General features: G+C 43.4%; 1 protein-coding gene across 1 annotated transcript in view; it reads left to right on the top strand.

Moving 5' to 3' along the window:
* Positions 1–20,527, top strand: part of tfap2d (transcription factor AP-2 delta (activating enhancer binding protein 2 delta)) — an 89,845-nt gene that overhangs the window by 54,352 nt on the left and 14,966 nt on the right. The window contains exon 6 of the mRNA XM_078213671.1: positions 13,126–13,267. Coding sequence (XP_078069797.1) covers positions 13,126–13,267 — 142 coding nt within the window. The remainder of the gene's footprint in view (positions 1–13,125; positions 13,268–20,527) is intronic.

The raw sequence follows: 20,527 nt of genomic DNA, 5'->3' as shown, positions 1-20,527 counted from the left end.
ATTGTATCCTTGAGTTTTAAAAGAAGTATCTAGTGAGATAGTTGATGCACTGGTTTTAATTTTCCAAAATTCCCTAGATTCGGCGAAGGTTCCATTAGAATGGAAAATAGTGAACGTAATTCCTTTATTCAAAAAGGGAGGGAGTCAGGAAGCAATAAATTGTAGGCCAATGTACTTAACACCTGTCAAAGGGAAGATATTAGAAGCTATTATTAAAAACATTAGAGCAGGGTACTTACATAAAATCAAGGCAATTAAGCAGGATCAACATGGTTTTATGGAAGGGAAATCATTTTAAACAAATTTAGTGGAGTTCTTTGAAGAAGTAACATGTGCAATGGATAAAAATGAACATAAGAACATAAGAAATAGGAGCAGGAGTAGGCCATCTAGCCCCTCGAGCCTGCCCCGCCATTCAATAAGATCATGGCTGATCTGACGTGGATCAGTACCACTTACCCGCCTGATCCCCATAACCCTTAATTCCCTTACCGATCAGGAATCCATCCATCCGCGCTTTAAACATATTCAGCGAGGTAGCCTCCACCACCTCAGTGGGCAGAGAATTCCAGAGATTCACCACCCTCTGGGAGAAGAAGTTCCTCCTCAACTCTGTCTTAAACCGACCCCCCTTTATTTTGAGGCTGTGTCCTCTAGTTTTAACTTCCTTACTAAGTGGAAAGAATCTCTCCGCCTCCACCCTATCCAGCCCCCGCATTATCTTATAAGTCTCCATAAGATCCCCCCTCATCCTTCTAAACTCCAACGAGTACAAACCCAATCTCCTCAGCCTCTCCTCATAATCCAAACCCCTCATCTCCGGTATCAACCTGGTGAACCTTCTCTGCACTCCCTCCAATGCCAATATATCCTTCCTCATATAAGGGGACCAATACTGCACACAGTATTCCAGCTGCGGTCTCACCAATGCCCTGTACAGGTGCATCAAGACATCCCTGCTTTTATATTCTATGCCCTTCGCAATATAGGCCAACATCCCATTTGCCTTCTTGATCACCTGTTGTACCTGCAGACTGGGCTTTTGCGTCTCATGCACAAGGACCCCCAGTGGATGTACTGTACTTAGATTTCCAGAAGACATTTGATAGTGTACCATATCAAAGGTTACTGCTGAAAATAAAAACTTATGGTATAGGGATGACGTGTTGGCATGGTTAGATTATTCACTAGCTAAAAGGATAAAGAGCAGGCATTACGGGTCTTTTTCAGCTTGGCAGGATGTGATGAGTTGTCTGCCACTGGGATTCAACTCTTTACAACTTATATATATGGTTTAGATAAAGGGACCAATGGTATGGCTGCTAAATTTGCTGCTGATACAGGGATAGGTAGGAATATAAGTTGTGAAGGGGACATAAGGAAAATTCTTGGAAGTAAGCAGAAATATGGAGTTGAGATAAAAATGAGATTAGTCACGATTTTATTGAATAGTGGAGCAGACTCGCAGGGCTGAGTGGCCTACTCCTGCTGTTAATTCATATATTCATATTTAACAGGGAGATCAAAAAGGTACATGTTATGTTGAATGATGAGATTATCAATCAGATATGTGCTTTTAAAATGAAAAAGGTTGTGTGCAATGAACTATTCAAACATAAAGAGGATAAAGCCTCTTCTCCATATGGATTACCTTCATGTATTTTAAAAGATTCTGAGGATGAGATAGCAGGGGCATTACTACACATATTTAATAATTTGTTAGAAAAGAAATTGGCCAGAATTATCAAATGTTGTAACAGAGTAACAGAGAGAATTGGCAATGGTAATACAGTAGATGTAAATGGGCTGGATTTTCAAAAGGCCTTTGATTAAGTTTCCCATAATAGGTAATAAATAAGGTTAGAGAATGTGGAATAATGGGACAAGTAACAAAATAGATTATTAGCTGGCTTCAAGACAGAAGGGGAGTAGAGGGTACTCATTCAGAGTGGCAGAAGGTGTAAAGTGGTGTTCCACTGCTGTTCACTTTTTATGTTAACAATTTGGATCTTGGAATCAAAATTACTATTTCTAAATTTGTGACTGATAACAAATTGGGGTGTTAGTTAACACTGAGGAGGACTAAAACAAATTACAGGAGGACATTAGGAAACATACAGAATGGGCAAATAATTGGCAAATACAGTTTAACAGATAAATGTGAGGTGGTGCATTTTGATTGGAAGAATAGTAGGCCACTGATGACTTAGGAGGTGTGAGTATAGGTGAGGTAGAGGGACAAAGGGATCTCAGAATAAACACACTCCAATTACTAAAAGATGTGCTGCAATAGGTTTGTCCAACACTCAGCCCATGGGCCAGATCCAGCCATTCATCTCCTGCCTCAGCAGCCTGTCATTGAAGGAGCAGTGAACTGTGTGCTTCATTCAACCTGAAAACCAGCAACAGTGGTGAGTCTGCTGGGAGGGGGCATAGACACAAAAAGACAGAGGAGGGTAGGTGTGCAGGGTGAAGAGACTGGCTGATGGACGGGGGATTGTGGGGAGAACCTTATCCTTCTGAAATTTGTTCATTGGCTCCTAAAGTGTGAAATGTGGCTGCTTATGTGAAAAGGTTGCATAGGCCTTTGTTAGCAACGTCTTTATGGGAGATGGTGACTTAGTGATAATGCCTCAATCTAGTTATCTAGAGGCCCAAGGTAATGCTGCAAGGACATGAGTTCAAATCCCACTGAGGCCGTTGAATGAATCCGAAGTCAGTCTCAGTGATGGTGACCGTGACAACTACCATTGTTTATTGGAAAAGTCCATTTGGTTCACTAATGGCCTTTTAGGGAAGGAAATCTGCCATCCTTAACCAGTCTGGCTTCTACGTGATTCAGACCCACATAAATGTGGTTGACTCTTAACTGTCCTCTGAAATTAGGGGCTCAGCAGCAAATGCTGACCGTTCCTGCGATGCCCACATCCCGTGAAAGAAGAAAAAAGGCAAACTGAACACTCGGCTTTATATCTTGTTGGAAAGCATTGGAAAATAGGAAAGCTATGCTTAGACGTTAGCTTAGCATTTTGTGTAAAGTTCTGGTCGCTAAACTTAGAGAATCATCATAAAATCATAGAATCTCAACAGTGCAGAAGAGGCCTTTTGGCCCGTTGAATCTGCACCAACTCACTGACAGAATATCTTACCCAGGCCCTTTCCTCGCTCTATCCCCGTAACTCTACACATTGACCATGGCTAATCCATGTAACCTACACATCTTGGGACACTATGGGCGATTTAGCATGTCCAATCTGCTGACCCTGCACATCTTTGAACTGTATGAGGAAACTGGAGCATCCGGAGGAAATGTTTAATTTTCTAGAGAAGAGCATAACTAGAGGTGATCGATATAAGACAGGGAGGTCTTGTGGTGCAATGGCTAGTGTCACTGTCAATGAACCAGAAGCTCTGGGTTCGAGTCCCACTCCAGGACCTGATGGATTTAACATGACCAAACAGGTTGAAGGTCAACCTGCAAATCCTTTCAGCATGCTAATGACTGGCAGTAAGAGCAGGAAAGACTCCTGGTCAGCCATAGAAGCCTCTGGCGACAGACAGTGACCTGTTCCAGAAATAACTAGTTCTGGAAACAGACAAAATCTGCCTTAATGCACCATTAGGTGTGAGAAGACAATTGGAATCAATATCATATAGTAAGCAAAAAATCCAATTGAGAGAATGCAGAGGAAACCTCTTTACTCAAAGATTGGTGAGAATGTGGAACTCGTTACCAAAGGGACTGGTTGAAGGGAGTAGTATAGATGTGTTTAAGGAGAATCCAGACGAGCATAAGAGAGAGAAGGGAACAGAAAGTAATGATAGATTTCGATGAGGAAAGATGGGAGGAGGCTCGAGTGGAGCAACATAGTCTGGTTGGGCCAAATGGCCTGTCTCTGTGCCACACACCCTTTGTAATCCTATATAATATTCTCAATGCCACTGCCAATCCTGTCCCAAATTTTTTAGTACAGCTTCCATGATGTTAAATCTCATGCACAATTCTGCTATGCAATTTCTCTCCCTTCAATATCCATTCCGAGTGTACAAATTCTTACATGTGATAATTTTAGAAATGGTTCATTTCCTACCATTCTCCATGGTTAAATATGTAGACAAGACAAACAGAATTGCAGAATTGTTACAATGCAGAAGGAGGCCATTCAGCCCACCATATCTGCACCAGCTTTTGGAATTAATAGTTTATTTGGTACCATTCCGTGCCTATTTCCCTTGATTCCTATTGACTCCAGTTTTGCTAGGGTCTTTGATACCACAGTCAGTCGAATGCTGCCTTTATGGCAAGACAGTTACTCTTACCTCACCTCACTTCACCATATATGGACAGAATTTATTATGATGACATAAAATAAAGGAAATGCATTGTAAAAAAATCGCATGTCATTGGTGCCGTCGCGACCCGAGATGAAGGGATGTCTGTGTGTCTTTGGCATTCATCATTTTTAAGGGTTTTGGCAGTATTTAAAATTGAAGTAACACCAGTTTGGCCCTGCAAATGTTTCTTGATACCACTGGGGCCCACTTTTGCTGTGAAAAGTTACCGAGAGATGTTTAAATATCCTGATGCCAAAAGGAAATGGGCTGGAATCAAGAGCGTAAATGGATGGCAGGAACATTGCTGCACTTCTTCTAGTGGAGCAGGAATGGACTGCAGCGGTTTAAGAAGGTGGCTCACCACCACATTCTCAAGGGCAATGAGGGATGAGCATTAAATGCTGGCCTAGCCAGCAATGCCCAGATCCTGTGAAAGAATAAATAAATAACTGAAGGAGTAAACAAAATTCAGTTCCATTAAATACAATATGAAACACTAATCCAGTAGTCTGATTACAGAGAATGTTAAAACTTTCAAGAAAAGAAATGACAATGAAAGTAAAGCAGAGAAGATAGTGGAGATAGTAAATGAATGTTTGCTCGCATTATTAGCCAGAGAAAATCATACTAACCTGTCTTCCAAATTTTGAGATATTTCCAGTACCCTGGAGAATTTTGAAATTAGTGTAGAGACAAGAATATCTGAGTTGTTCACAACTGGTTGACCTGGTGGGAGAGTTAGCTTACCAGTCATTAGCTTTGATAGACTAAAAATACTTTTCTCACTCAACTTTTGCTCTGGAACACAGTGCAAATTTAGGAGATGTGAAATATATATTAAAACTTACCTGCTGTTTTCTGTAAGAAGTCTCACAACACCAGTTTAAAGTCCAACAGGTTTATTCAGTAGCACGAGCTTTTGGAGCACTGCTCCTTCATCAGGTGACTCACCTGATGAAGGAGCAGCGCTCCAAAAGCTCATGCTCCCAAATAAACCTGTTGGACTTTAACCTGGTGTTGTGAGACTTCTTACTGTGTCCACCCAGTCCAATGCTGGCATCTCCACATCCCTGTTGTTTTCTGTCACACTGATTTCACTGAATGCTGATAATCATCATAAACAATCCTCTGCTTTACACTGGAAATGGCGACTTTGTGATTAATCAATGATGGCATCATTGAGTTAAGTCAAGAAAAAAGCATTTTGGTTCTATAGATACAATGACATTTCACCAATACAAGTACATTTAGTCCTGTCTCCACTTACTGAAGAGATCAGGCTGTTGATTGACATCACCAGCTTGTCTAACTCTGACATTACCCTGCCCTGTCTGATCTCAGAAGGCAAGCTGGGGCATGTTTGATTAATACTTTAAAGAAAGATTTCCTGGGAATGGTAGATACTGTAGGTAGGTTTTTGATGAATGAGTGAAAGAATAGAAAAGGAGAGTGTTATTTAACCTATTGCTTTTAGTCCAATTCACAATGGCAGGATGAAAGCTTTCTTTCTCTACCAGCTAAAAAGATACACCATAAAATGAGTTGTGGCACTTTCTCGGAAAATGTGGATCATTGATAATAAAAATGCCTGCCATAGATCTTACTTCTTGCAATTCTTAAGTTTCCATCAGCTTCGGGGATCTCTGGGCTTCACCTTTTGTTTCAAGTTGTCTGTAGACAGAATGGCAAGTGCACAAACTCCAATATGAAAGTAAGAAATGATATCAGAAGTAGGTTTATTGCTGTGAAAATGGTATAAAAAATATGACTTTTAGCAATGTTAAATTTAAACAAGTTTGAAAATCTTAAAGGATGATTTTAACCTTATTGTTCTGTGAAACCAAGTGGACCGGTACTAAACATTGCCAGCAATAATCACTGGCTGAGTCCTCACACAGAACTTGCAGATTCCAATTTAAAGGACATCTTCCAGCAACCAATGGGGTCTCAACTTAAATGTTCAGACAATGCACATTGCACAATAGGGCTTAGTCGGTTAGGGATTGTGGCTTTTATGTCTGGTCCAAATAAAAGGACCAGGCTGCCTGACATTGTGCTCCGCCTTGTTGGTCAGCTGCTACTTACCAACATTTTAGGGCGGGAAACTATCTGACGCATACAGGTGAGAAACAAGAGTTAAAATCTCGACACTCAAAGGTCTAATTGCTTTCCACCAGCCTTGACCCTTCTTTTAATTTAATTCTGCTTATCTTCACTTTTCCCTTCTTCCCAAGTCAGATTTTCTCCCATAATATTTTTAATCTACTTCTTTTTTTAATTGTTTGTTGTTAAGTACCCTATTTTTTCCTTCAAGTTTAAATAAATCTCTTATCTGTTTCTCAGCTTTCTGTATTCTATTTTGGATCCGGTCTTGATCAATACTAATTTACATCACCCTTGGATTAACTAAAAATTGGCTCCAAAGGATGATTCTAAGCCAGTCAAGGGACTAAATACTGTAGTTTGACTCGGTCTCAACCTTCGGGCAACAGGATTAAACCATTTTGCTAAAATTGGGCTGACATTCAGACATTTACATCAGGCAGTGCAGCTAGCAGGATAATATGTCAATACTAGAAGCAGCTGAGTATTATCAAGCTAATCTTGTTGCAATTTAGAGTTGTTTTTAGCATTTTAATTTCAGAACCACTATGAAGGGAGGTATAATTGTTGACATTGGTACCTGTTTTGGTGAACGGAATTATACTGCTGAGGACATCTTGTTGTGCAGAGAGTAGCATCCCTGCCTCTGAGCCAGAAGCTCCAGGTTCAGATCCTACCCCATAGCACGGTCAAACAGGTTGAGTGTGTCAACCTGCAAATCCTTCCGAACATGCCAAAGTCTGACGGAAAGAGTGGGAGAGACTCCTGGTCAGCCAAGCTTGACGCGAAGTGGCGCCTCTCAAGCTATTAGCCCCTGGCAACAGTCTAGCGACCTGTTCTGGGAATTACTGGATGGGATTCTCCGATCTCATCCGTTCTCTGCAAGTAAGAACAGAGAATTTGGCATTCCAGCCAAAACACCATTCACTTTCAGCTGCACTAGAGAATCCCAGCTGCAAAGGGGGATGGAGATTTACAACGACTAGCTATGGAAACAGACGAAAGCCTGCCTGACTGCACCACTAGTGTGGGAAGAGAATTGGTAATTGGATTATACTGCTGGCGTCATATCATTTTCCTTTTGATTTTGATTTGATTTATTATTGTCACATATATTAGTATACAGTGAAAAGTATTGTTTCTTGCGCACTATATAGACAAAGCATACCGCTCAGCGAGAAGGAAAGGAGAGAGTGCAGCATGTAGTGTTACAGTCATAGCAAGCGTGTCAAGAAAGATCAACTTAATGTGAGGTAAGTTCACTCAAAAGAACAAAGAACAAAGAACAGTACAGCACAGGAAACAGGCCCTTCAGCCCTCCAAGCCTGTGCCGCTCATTGGTCGAACTAGACCATGTGTTTGTATCCCTCCATTCCCAGACTGCTCATGTGACTATCCAGGTAAGTCTTAAACGATGCCAGCATGTCTGCCTCCACCACCCTACTTGGCAGCGCATTCCAGGCCCCCACCACTCTCTGTGTAAAAAACTCCCTCTGATATCTGAGTTATACCTCACTCCTCTCACCTTGAGTCCGTGACCCTTCGTGATCGTCACCTCCGACCTGGGAAAAAGCTTCCCACTGTTCACCCTATCTATACCTTTCATAAACATCATAAACATAAAAGTCTAATGCCAGCACGGAAGAAACTGTTCTTGAGTCGGTTGGTACATGAACTCAGGTTTCTGTATCTCAGGAAAAGCGAACTGCGACCATACATTCCATGTATGTCCTTTTGACTAATGCTTAATAATTTTAACATCTACAAGGTAAAATCTAAGAATTGGTTCATTTCAATAGAAATAATTGGAAGGGCGAGATGTTGTTTTAACCTGAGGTCAGCAGGACTCTAGGGGGGTAGGTGGTGGGGCTGCCATTTAACTATGTAAAATAACCATTAGCTGATGCTTTAACTCATAATCCTGACTTTAATTCTGTGTGCATGGGTTTCCCAAGCTTCATAAAACTCGCTAGGGGAAACAAAGTGAGACACGAGAGGGATTTGACAGGGACTTTTTACTAATTCATGGGACATGGGCGTCACTGACTGGCCAGCATTTATTGTCCTTCCCTAGTTGCCTGAGGGCAGTTGAGAATCAACCACATTGCTGTGGTTCTGGAGTCACATGTAGGCCAGACCAGGTAAGGATGGCAGATTTCCTTCCCTAAAGGACATTAGTGAACCAGATGGGTTTTTCCAACAATCGACAATGGTTTCATGGTCATCAGTGGATTCTTAATTCCAGATCTATATGTATGGGAAATTGACAGTGGAACAATGCTCTAAATACTAACATCTGCTCCCTTGTTTAAATGGGAGGGTTTTCAAGCAGGACTTGTATGGAGCATGTGCTTTCACTGCCTTGGAGATGATTCCCATTACTTTGGAGGTCATTTTTACCATCAAGTTTGGTGTTTTTTGCTTCTGAACCTCCCAGCTGTAAGCCTTAACAGGCGCACAGGAGGAACCTCATGCAGCTCAACCATGGATCTCAGGAGTGTATCAAAGGGAGCAGCACCTGCAGCAGCACCAGCCAACTCCTGCTAAACCACCCACGGAACAGAGGAACTGAGCACAGAGCTCCAGCTCACAGGAGGCAGTCCTCCCAACACAGAGCTCACAGGGAGGGGATTCACTTTCCGAACAAGACTGAGCACAGACTTTCCTGTAAGGAGGTTGATGATATTTACAGTCTCCTGGAAAAAGACCCTCTGCAAAGTGGGCGGAATAGGCAGATATTGTCACTGGCGGTCAAGGTCATCGCAGCTCGAAATTTCTTTCCCTCCTTCCAGGATTCTGCTGGTGCTATTTATGGAATCTCAAAATATGCTGCCCACAAGTGCATCTCAAGGGAAAGCATGGCATTCTTGCCAAGGCTGGCACTTTGCAACTGATGAGACCAGTCAGAATGAGCATGCACTTGGATTTTCTGTTTTGGCTGGATTTTCACCAATCTCGGGAGTCATGGAATGCATACTTGCCTCAATCAAGGAGCCCCCAAATGACCCGAGGAGTCTTTGTCAACCGAAAGGGATTCTGCTGCATTAATGTTCAGCTGGTCTCAAAGAACAAACAAAGAACAAAGAACAATACAGCACAGGAACAGGCCCTTCGGCCCTCCAAGCCCGCGCCGCTCCCTGGTCCAAACTAGACCATTCTTTTGTATCCCTCCATTCCCACTCCGTTCATATGGCTGTCTAGATGATCTCCAACCACCAATAGATCTTCAGGCATGTATACCCAAGATTATCAGAAACTGCCATGATGCGTTCATCCTGTGCCAGTTACATCGAAGTTCTACAGTGCAGAAAGAGGCCACTTGGCCCACTGAGTCTGCACAGACCACAATCCTACCCAGGCCCTATCCCTGTAACCCCACTTATGCACCCTGCTAGTCCCCCTGGCACTAAGGGGCAATTTACTATGGCCATTCAACCTAATCTGCACATCTTTGGACTGTGGGATGAAACCAGAGCACGCAGAGGAAACCCACGCAGACACAGGGAGAATGTGGAGACGTTGAACTCAGGTCCCTGGTGCTGGTGCCACTGTGCCACCCATCTTGCAGAGGTATTCACACCTCAGAGCTGAGACATTGGAGGGCTCATTGGAGGGTTACCTTCTGAAGATGATGCCATCTGTGTGGATCCTAAATACTAACAGCCAGGAAAGGTAAAACAGACGACCCATGAGCACCAGATTTGTAACTGTGCAGGAAACTTTTCTGTCCTGGTCAAGTTATCAAATCTCTTGTGGCATTGTATCCAGGAGTGAGGCAGCACACTTCTGCTGCTGGTCACCTCAGCCACCTCCAGCAATCACTGCTTCCTCTCTGAAACTGACAGAATCTCCCTGTGGGCCCGCATGGCCCACAGCATTATCACGAGGGAAGCATCGCTGAAGTGTGGCACTGACGTAAAGTAAAAGTAAAAAGTAAAGTTCATTTATTAGTCACAAATAAGCTTACATTCACACTGCAATGAAGTTACTGTGAAAATCCCCCAGTCGCCACACTCCGGCGCCTGTTCGGGTACACTGAGGGAGAATTTATCATGACCAGTTCACCTAACCAGCACATCTTTGGACTGTGGGGGGAAACTGGAGCACCCGGAGGAAACTCACGCAGACATGGGGAAAACGTGCAAACACCACACAGACAGTGACTCAAGTTAGGAATTAAACACGAGTCCCTGGCACTGTGAGGCAGCAGTGCTAACCACTGTGCCACCGTACTGTGTTAAGTTTCTATCTGTGCAGTTCATGGCTCTCAGAATCCATCTACAGTGCTTCGGTTCTGACCATCAGAGGATGCCTTGAACTGTTGGAATTGAGGTAGACTAAGGTGAGTCGTCATCATGACTGCTCACTGTAATTGGGCAGGAAACCCAGAATTCAAATGCAAATGCAGTAGATGGGTTAAAAAAAACCCTGAGAAAACACAGTGCTGAAGCTTTCAGGTTCTGGACACACTGCTGGCCTCTCCTCACTGTGAATAAGTCTAAACGTTAAATGGCAGCACAATTTTGGCAACTGTTTATGGGACCTTATTTTGTGCAAATTTACAACTGTGTTTGTCAACAAAGCAGCAATAATTACATTTCAAAAGTAATTTATTGGCTCAAAAGGCTTCAGGATTTCCTGACAATGGGTAAGGGATGTATCAACACTGGCTCTTTTTCTTCATTTTGGAGATTTTTTTAAGCTCGCCAGTTGCTGATTCATTAATCAACATTGTAGAATTGAGCTCCAACAAGGATTTAACACAATAAGGGGGCGGGGGTGGGGGGGCGGGCGGGGGAAGGTGTTGGGGGGTGGAGAGGGGGTGTGGTGCGGGAGGGAGGAGAAAGCGAGAAAGAAAAGTGGAGGAAAATACTAAAATGTTCAACATGTTCACTGAAGACTTTGTCAGATTTGCTCTATACCAATAGAGCAATGGGCGGCACGGTAGCACAGTGGTTAGCACTGCTGCTTCACAGCTCCAAGGACCTGGGTTTGATTCCCGGCTTGGGTCACTGTCTGTGTGGAGTTTGCACATCCTCCTCGTGTCTGCGTGGGTTTCCTCCGGGTGCTCCGGTTTCCTCCCACAGTCCAAAGATTAGGTTAGGTTGAGTGGCCGTGCTAAAATTGCCCCTTAGTGTCTTGAGATGTGTAGGTTAGAGAGATTAGCGGGTAAATGTGTAGGGATATGGGGGTTGGGCCTGGGTGGGATTGTGGTCGGTGCAGACCTGATGGGCCAGATGGCCTCTTTCTGCACTGTAGGGTTTCTGTGATTCAATGATTCAATGGCACTTACACTTCAGCTGACGCAATTGAAACCAGTGTGGGGCTAAAGTGATGCAAGATACACCTCCCAGCCCCTATCAAATCTGATATATTTATAATTCAGCAATTTCTCTCTTTTTATATTTTCTATGATTCAATGATCATTGCACATCCATAAAAACCTTCAATTTAAGGATACAAAAGGTTCCAGCCATGGTTCAGTTGCTATCAAACCAACTTAGCTCTGAGCAAGAATGTTGCGGGTTCAAGTCCCCACTCTGGAGCCTTGAGAGGCAAAATCTAGACTGAGACTCCAGAGCAGGACTGATGAGGGTCTGATGCATGTTCAAGGTGCTGTCAATTGATGAGATATTGAAGTCAGGGCCTTCCTTGTCTCTCAGGTAAACGCAAAAGATCTTGTGAAGCTATTCTCAAGAAGAGCGGGGGAGTCATATTCTAGTCAATAGATATCTTTCAATCAACATCACAAAAACATGTTATCTGGTCATTGGCTGCAGTGTTTCCTACATTACAACAATGACTACAATTCAGAAGTACCTCATTTGCTGTAAATATATCTTGAAATTATGAAAGATGCTGTATAAATACAAGCCTTTCTTTCTCACAAGTTATTGACTTATTTTTCTTCAATTCAATAAAATCTATCCAGTGTTTTTAGAAACGTTGTGACATGCTTTGCTGCCTCCTGATTTTTGATCACCATCTCTGTTCTTGGTGCAAGTTAATCTGTAATAATGTATTTTTATTAGCTTTTTTTAAATTATTTTAGGTCCCACCACTGCAGCCACACCTTTCCTTTGACCTTCAGAACAGGCCGGCCTCTCCTGCAGTTTCTCCATGACAGTTCTAGGTTTAACTTCACAGAAAGACAACAGGGAGATTCACATCTGCGGAGAGTGTGAGGACTTGTACATTCCCTTTCCTCCCTCTTAAAGCATTCTGACACCACCAAGTGCACCATCTAGTGGCTTGACTGAAATAGGAGTAACTGTACCCAGTGATAATGTGCGATAGGAGGCTTTGAATATGGCAACTGAACCAACCCAATTGTTTGAATTTTCCAGATATTCCAGCTGACTACCGAGATTACCTATTAATCAGAGGAACATCCTGCAGCCAATACACTGCACAATGGAGTTTATATTCATACAGTGGAATGTGTATCCATGTGCAACATAATACATTCATTAAAGGTGTATATAGATTCAGCTCCGCAGTCAATAATACTGCGATTGTTTACATGATCGTGCAATGATCAAGTTGAGAGTGAGCGATATTCCTGTCATAGTAAATGTCATGGTGCTTAATTCAAGAGTTTCATTACAATTACATTGGATACAGTTCCAAACTTCTCCAAGTACTTTTGCCTTTTAGAGTTAAAGTGATTTCTCTTCTCCCCATAAGGTGAGGCCCTCCACTTGGCCCGGGATTTTGGCTATACGTGTGAGACAGAGTTTCCTGCCAAAGCAGTGGGGGAGCAACTAGCCCGGCAACATCTTGAACCCAAAGAACAAACGCCAAGGAAAAAGATGATTCTTGCAACCAAGTATGTAATCTCCATTACACTTTTATTTTAATATGTATTGCAAGCCCCTCACTAACATGCCTCCCCCCTCCCCCCACACTACCACCACGTCCGAACCCACCCACATTCGTCTCTTCTTTTTAACTGGTGATTGTTGTCTCTGTTAGAATCTGCAGCTCAGTGCAGACTCAATGGCTGGAACTCTGTCACCTCGCCCGCCACGGTACCGGCGCGGGTGAGAGTCCGACAATGGAAATCTCCGCTGACCTCGGGCGGGAATTTCCAGTCTTGCCCGAATGAGGCTGTAAAATCCCGCCCAATGGACTGAATGGCCTCCTTCTGCACTGTAGGGATTCTATGGTTCTCTCCAATACCTTCCTCAGTGACCGTGTATAATGGTGTATTTTGTAGGCTATCTGCCAGTGAAGACGTCACAATCAAAAGTGATGCTGTTTTAATTTGACATTGAGGCGGTTTAATTCCAGAGCACACACTTATTCCATCACATAATGGTGAGGCTCGAGAAGCCCCAAAATTGGCCTTCAGATACCAGCACACTGTAACAGGAGTGGATTGAGGATCTCAGAATTGATGTCAGGCAGTTGAGGATGAATATTTAAGAAGTCTGGTTGTCAGGGCCAAAGTGGTGGAGTGTTGCTGATTGGGGGTTTGGGACTCGGGTAGTGGATTAAGACATGTAGGAGATCAAGGAAGCAGCAGTGATTGTGTAATTAATATTATTTTTAAAGAGTTGGCTTTCCCTGAGGCAGCGATCAATTCAAACTGCAACACAGACCTGATGCAAGCAGCAGGCTTGTATGTGCAACTGGCCTCCTTCAGGTATGGGGATATATTGTTTTTTGAATGCCTTACCCAATATGGCAGACATAAACTTCTGGCCAAAAATATAACATGCTTCCTCCCCATGATTTTAGGAGCATAGGAGATCATGTAATGCCTGAAAAATGGACACTACCATGCGCAATGTCACCCACCTGCCATTTCCAGGAAGGACGATGAATAGCAATCAGGTGTCATTAACATTCCAAAGGCTGAAGCATTTGCAACAATTATTAGCCATTAGTGCTGAGTGGATGATCCAAGCTGGCCTCCTCCGGAGGTCCACAGCATTACAATGCCGGTCTTCAGCCAATTAGGTTAACTCCATGTGATATCAAGAAATAACTGAAGGCACTGGATACTGGAAAGGCCATGGGCCTGACAGCACCTTGGCAGTAGCACTGACAACTTGTGCTCCAGAACTTGCTGTATCTTTTTCCAAGCTATTCCAGTACAGCCACCCAACTGCTGTCTCCTCAGCAATGTGGAAAATTGCTCAGGTATGTTCTGTCCACAAAAAGCAAGAGAAGTCCAACCCGGCCAATTACTGCAACATCAGTCTACTCCTAATCATTAGTAAAGTGATGGAAAGGGGTCAGTGACTGTGCTATCAAGCAGCATTTACTCACCAATAATCTGCTCACTGATACTCAGTTTGGGTTCCACCGAGGTCACTCAGCTCCTAACCTCATTACAGCCTTGGGCCAGACATGGACAAAAGAGCTGAACTCCAGAGGTGGGGTGAGAGTGACTGCCCTTCTCATTAAGGCAGCTGTTAGTGAAGTATGGCATCAAGGAACAAAACTGGAGTCAATGAGAATTGGGGGAAAACTCTCCACTGGTTTGAGACATATCTAGCACAAAGGAAGATGGTTGTGGTTATTGGTGGTCAATTGATCGATTTTGAGGATTCCCATGGCAACTCCCTCTTGACTGTATACCACTGTGCTGCCACCACCTCTGCTGGGTCTGTCCTGCAGTGAAACAGGACATACCCAGTGATGGTGATGCTTGTGTCTGAGACATTGTAAGGTATGATTCCATCAGTATGACTATGTCAGGCTGTTGCTTGACAGATCTGTGAGACAGCTCTCCCAATTTTGGCACAAGTCCCCAAATATTAGTAAGGAGGACTTTGCAGGCTCAACAAAGTTGGCTTTGGGGTTGTCGATTCTGGTGTCTGGGTGGATGCCAGGTTTTATGTCTGGTTTCATCTCCCCCAATTGCCTGCCTCCCAGGCCTACTCCATCACTGCTGCTCTAGGGCCTGCTGCAGTCCTAGCAGTGGCCACCACACCTGACGATGCGACTGAGGCTGAAGAACTGCTGGCCCTCTGTTTGTCCAACAGCATTTGGAGTCGGAGCCTTCTGCTCCAGAGAAGCAGATGCTGTGACTGCAGGCAGTTAATTGATGGATGGCTTTGAGGGCTGGTGGGGTCACCGTCTCCATGTAAACCTTTGGCCAATGTTTCTCACATACTTTGTTGAAGGATTAGGCAAACCCATTTTAATCCCTGAAGAGATTATGTCATACAACAGCCCTCAGCTGCCTCATGCCTCAGAATATAACTAATCACGTGTTTTAAATCAGACCGATCCATTTTGATTGGTTTTGCTTTTCCCCTGCGGTTTCAGTGCCATATCTATTTTCTAATAAAATATGGAAGAAATGCCTGTTGTTTGGAAAAATAGCAAAGAATGAAATTGTGGGAATATGGTCTTTTAATATGATAACTTCTATTCTGTGTAAAATAATAAAACTGAAAACTGACTTCGAAAACAGAAAATATGACCTGAACAACCTCTTCAACTTCTTTGAAGGAATGATGTGAGGAGTGGGAAATCTCACAGCCTAATATATCTCAATTTTCAAAATGCATTTGACAAAATTCTACATGGAAGGAAATGGTGTTAGCTCAAAAATTGTTGGAATCCTTAATAAATTTTGGGAAAGAACTGATTAATAGGAGGAAAATAACTGGCACTCGTTGGATGAGTTGTGTTGGGATAAGGGAAGTATTGGCTGGAGAGTCTCAAGGTGACTTGGATTCAGAAATTAAATGCAACATAGTACAATTTACAGCTGATAGCAAAGTAGGAGGGAGAGCAGAAAAGGGTAAGTCCAGAAATTGCAAAATGCTGGCTGGCTTCACCAGGGGGTGCACTGTTGTTGCTGATAGGGAATTATTGTGTGACCCTTGTTCGGCCACGAGCTGGCAGGTAAGTGCCAAGGAAGCAAATCTCGGGTGGGTCACGCCAGTCAATTGAGGTAGGTTTCTGGGAAGTTCCTGTTCACCTTGGCCCCACAGAGCGAGTCTTTTCATTTACCCGGAGGTTGGAAAGACAAATCATAGAAAGAAAGAAATCATAGAAACCCTACAGTACAGAAACTGAGTATTTTAGGTAGAGAACTTTTTTGAGAATGCAGTCTATCTTTACACAGATGCTGACAGAACAGCTGGCAATCTACAGCATTTATGAATTTTTATTTCCAATATAACAAAGCAATGCCTGTCACATTGAGCATGTATTATAACCTTCAGAGATTGGAGTCCCGAGCAGAAGGGATGTTTCCCCTGAGTGGCTGGCATCTAGAACCACAGGACACAGTCTCAGATTAGGAGCTAGGCCATTTAGAACTGAGATGAGGAGGAATTTCTTCACTCAGAGGGTGGTGAACCTTTGGAATTCACTACCCCAGAGGGAAGTGGAAGCTCAATCATTGAGTGCATTCAAGCAGATAGATTTTTAGATATTAAAGATTTCACAGGATATGGGGATAGTGTGAGAAATTGCATTGACATGAGCCAAGAGCTAGTTGAATGGCAGAGCAGGCTTGATGGGCCAATGGCCTACACTTGCTTCTATTTTCCATGTTCCTATATTCAGAAGCCTTTGGAAGAACATTTGATGTCCCCTTACACAACATCTTCCTTTCCTTAATGCAATCATCTTGAGCCTATATCAATGGAGAAAGTTAGGGTGTGCTGTCAAACATGGGGCCTCACTAATGTAGATGAGCAGTTTCTCAGTCCTATTAGACTGGGGGAGAAAGAGACTAAGCTCCTTGGGTTATAGCAGGCATTGGTTATATGGCTTGCAAACACTGGAGGGGGCCCCTTTTCAGCTGGGGCCATTGTAGTTCTTTGTGTTAATACATTTCTGGCGGTTATTGGTATATTAAGAGTGCTTTCTTTAGCTAGCCTCCATGCTGCTTTCCACTTCTTAGCTCCTCCACTGTTTGGCATGCCAATTTTGTCATTTTAGGTCACTTTATGCATCTTTCTTTTCTTCTACTTGCTTCAACATGAATACTAAACAAGTATTATTAAACAGCCTCTTCCACTAAAAGGCAAAGTTTTAGGAAATTAGAGAGAAACCTTTCAATCCATCATTAAGGAGCTGGTAACCAGCAGAAAGTTTGTTAACACAGGATTAGCATCAGCAGCACATGTTACCCCGAAAGATAATTTTGTGGACATTTGTAAAAGTAAATGTCAGTTTAACTAATAATCATGCAAAAAAATTGATTACAGCTTTATATAAATAATGATACTGCTAGCTCTAATCGATAGAGGGAATTAACAATGGCTGCTGTTGATTGCAATAAGAAATAATCAAATTTACTCGTCATCAAAGAAAATGTAAAGATAAAAATTCCACGGCATGGAGCTGATTACCAGATGGAAATCCAGATTTCAATGTCACTAGTGGGCGTGGGACTGAAATCTCCGGGCCCGCGAGCATCTCCCGCCCCCCCCTCCCCCCCCTCCCCCCCCCTCCCCCCCCTCCCCCCCCTCCCCCCCCCTCCCCCCCCTCCCCCCCCCTCCCCGCCCCCGCCCCCCGACAGGATAGACATTCCAGCCACATAAAAGAAAGCCCCTTTAAAAATGGCTGTAGCCAAAGCTTTGGTGGTACTGGAGGAATTGGTGGGGGAGGGGCATAATTCAAACAATTCTGTTTTAAGGGCATTGTTACCACATTAACTCTGAGTTAACTGGATGAAAATCGGCTCCAATAAATCTCAGCTTAAATGCTTTAGACTTCTACCTGGAATTCCGTTCCTTTGTTTGCCATTTAGTGGCATTTAATGGAGTGTCCTGGAAGGACTGCATTGTTAAGTACAGTGTGCATGATTTAAAACTGGCCCCTGTATTACCAGAACAGAAACTAAAACAGAAATATTCAGCAGGTCAGGTAGCATCTGTGGAAGCAGTGGAGAGGCTCTCGGACCACACTGAAGTTGTATCCCCCTTGTTTTACATCGAAAACCCTCAAGAAATGTTTCTGTAATTAACATGACCACAGTAGTCTATTAGCAGTGACAACCCTTCTCAAGCGTTTCTATGCCAACAATAAAACCACGTTTTATTTTAGAAAGGAAACACAAAGTGAGACTGTGTTGGTCTTTGAAAGGGAAAGTTTTAACCTTGAAGTCCAGGTTTCCTGTTCCCTTTAAACATTACTTTGCCATATCTTTTTAAAAATTAATTTATGGGACATGTTGCTGGCTGGCCAACATTTATTGCCCATCCCTAGTTGCCCGAGGGCAGTTGAGAGTCAACCACATTGCTGTGGTTCTGGAGTCATATGTAGGCCAGATCAGATAAGGACCTCAGATTTCTTTCCCTAAAGGACTTTATCCTTACCGTAGAGTCATAGAAACCCTACAGTGCAGAAGGAGGCCATTCTGCCCATCGAGCCTGCACTGACAACAATCCCACCCAGGCCCTATCCCCATAATCCCATGTATTTACCCTGCTAATCCCCCTGACACTAAAGGGCAATTTATAATGGCCAATCCACCTAACCCGCACATCTTGGACTGTGGGAGGAAACCGGAACACCCAGAGAAAACACACGCAGACACGGGGAGAATGTGCAAACTCCACACAGACAGTCACCCGAGGCCGGAATTGAACCCAGATCCCTGGCTCTGTGAGGCAGCAGTGCAAACTACTGTGCCACTGTACTGCCCTTATCCTTGTAGTTATCATAGCCCATGCTAAAAATAACATTAAGTGGAGGGTTGCATTAACTGGGGCCCCACACAGAGAGATTAGGACTCTCCCTCCACTCTCAAATTCTGAAAACATTCCTGAAATGTCTTCACTTTCTCATCTTGTTGCCAGTGATTCTTTTGTAGGCATAGGGGCAGCCTCCAGCTGCCTGATCTTCGATTCACGCCCACCAGTCGTATGTTGCTTCCCAGCAGCATAGAGATGATGATCTTAACTTCAATGTGTCTGGGTCGTGTGGTATCAAAATCAGACTTGTTAGGCACTCATTGCCACCTCCTCCCCACTTCTGAAATGCCGTTTCCAGTTAAAAAAAAATCCCCTTCAGATTCTGCAGAGTAACAGAGAGATTCAGCACAAATGGAGCTTCAGAAAGCTTTCCTCAGAAACAAAGCAATGTGTTTTCTTGGACAAAATCTGTTTAGCATATTGTGTACAATCAGTTTTATTGATTGAGAGAAATATCCTTTTAGAATCAACCACATCTGAATATTATTCATGAAGGTGAAATTAGGATATAAACTTTAAAAAATACATTATAGTTTGATTCCATGGAGGATTGCTTCGATTGCAACATATATAATTTTCCAATAAACTAAATGTGAATATAGTTTCTTGGGTATAGACTTTTGTAGGCTTGAGTCAAAAAATGATCCACAATTTCAAGGCACAACATGGGTCTATGTATGCAATACAGAGCTAAGGCTAACTGTTTGTGTATTGACCTTTTTCCTACCATTTTGGCAGGTCAAATGGGATGAAGGAGTACAATATAAAGGGAAAGACTCTTAGTAATGTGGAGGATCAGAAGGACCTTGGGGTCCGGGTCCATAGGACTCTAAAATCGGCCCCGCAGGTGGAGGAGGTAGTTAAGAAGGCGTATGGTGTGCTGGCCTTTATCAATCGAGGGATTGAGTTCAGGAGTCCGGGAATAATGATGCAGCTATATAAGACCCTCGTCAGACCCCACTTGGAGTACTGTGCTCAGTTCTGGTCGCCTCATTACAGGAAGGATGTGGAAAAGATTGAAAGGGTGCAGAGGAGATTTACAAGGATGTTGCCTGGATTGAGTGGCATGCCTTATGAGGATAGGCTGAGGGAGCTCGGTCTTTTCTCCTTGGAGAGACGTAGGATGAGAGGAGACCTAATAGAGGTATATAAGATGTTGAGAGGCATAGATTGGGTGGACTCTCAGAGGCTTTTTCCCAGGGTGGAAATGGCTGCTACGAGAGGACACAGGTTTAAGGTGCTGGGGCGTAGGTACAGGGGAAATGTTAGGGGGAAGTTTCTCACACAGAGGGTGGTGGGCGAGTGGAATCGGCTGCCATCAGTGGTGGTGGAGGCAAACTCAATAGGGTCTTTTAAGAGACCCCTGGATGAGTACATGGGACTTAATAGGATGGAGGGTAGGCCTAAAAGGTAGG

Source organism: Mustelus asterias, chromosome 5, assembly GCF_964213995.1.
Source record: "Mustelus asterias chromosome 5, sMusAst1.hap1.1, whole genome shotgun sequence".
NCBI lineage: Eukaryota > Metazoa > Chordata > Chondrichthyes > Carcharhiniformes > Triakidae > Mustelus > Mustelus asterias.
This window is presented reverse-complemented; position numbering and strand designations above follow the sequence as displayed.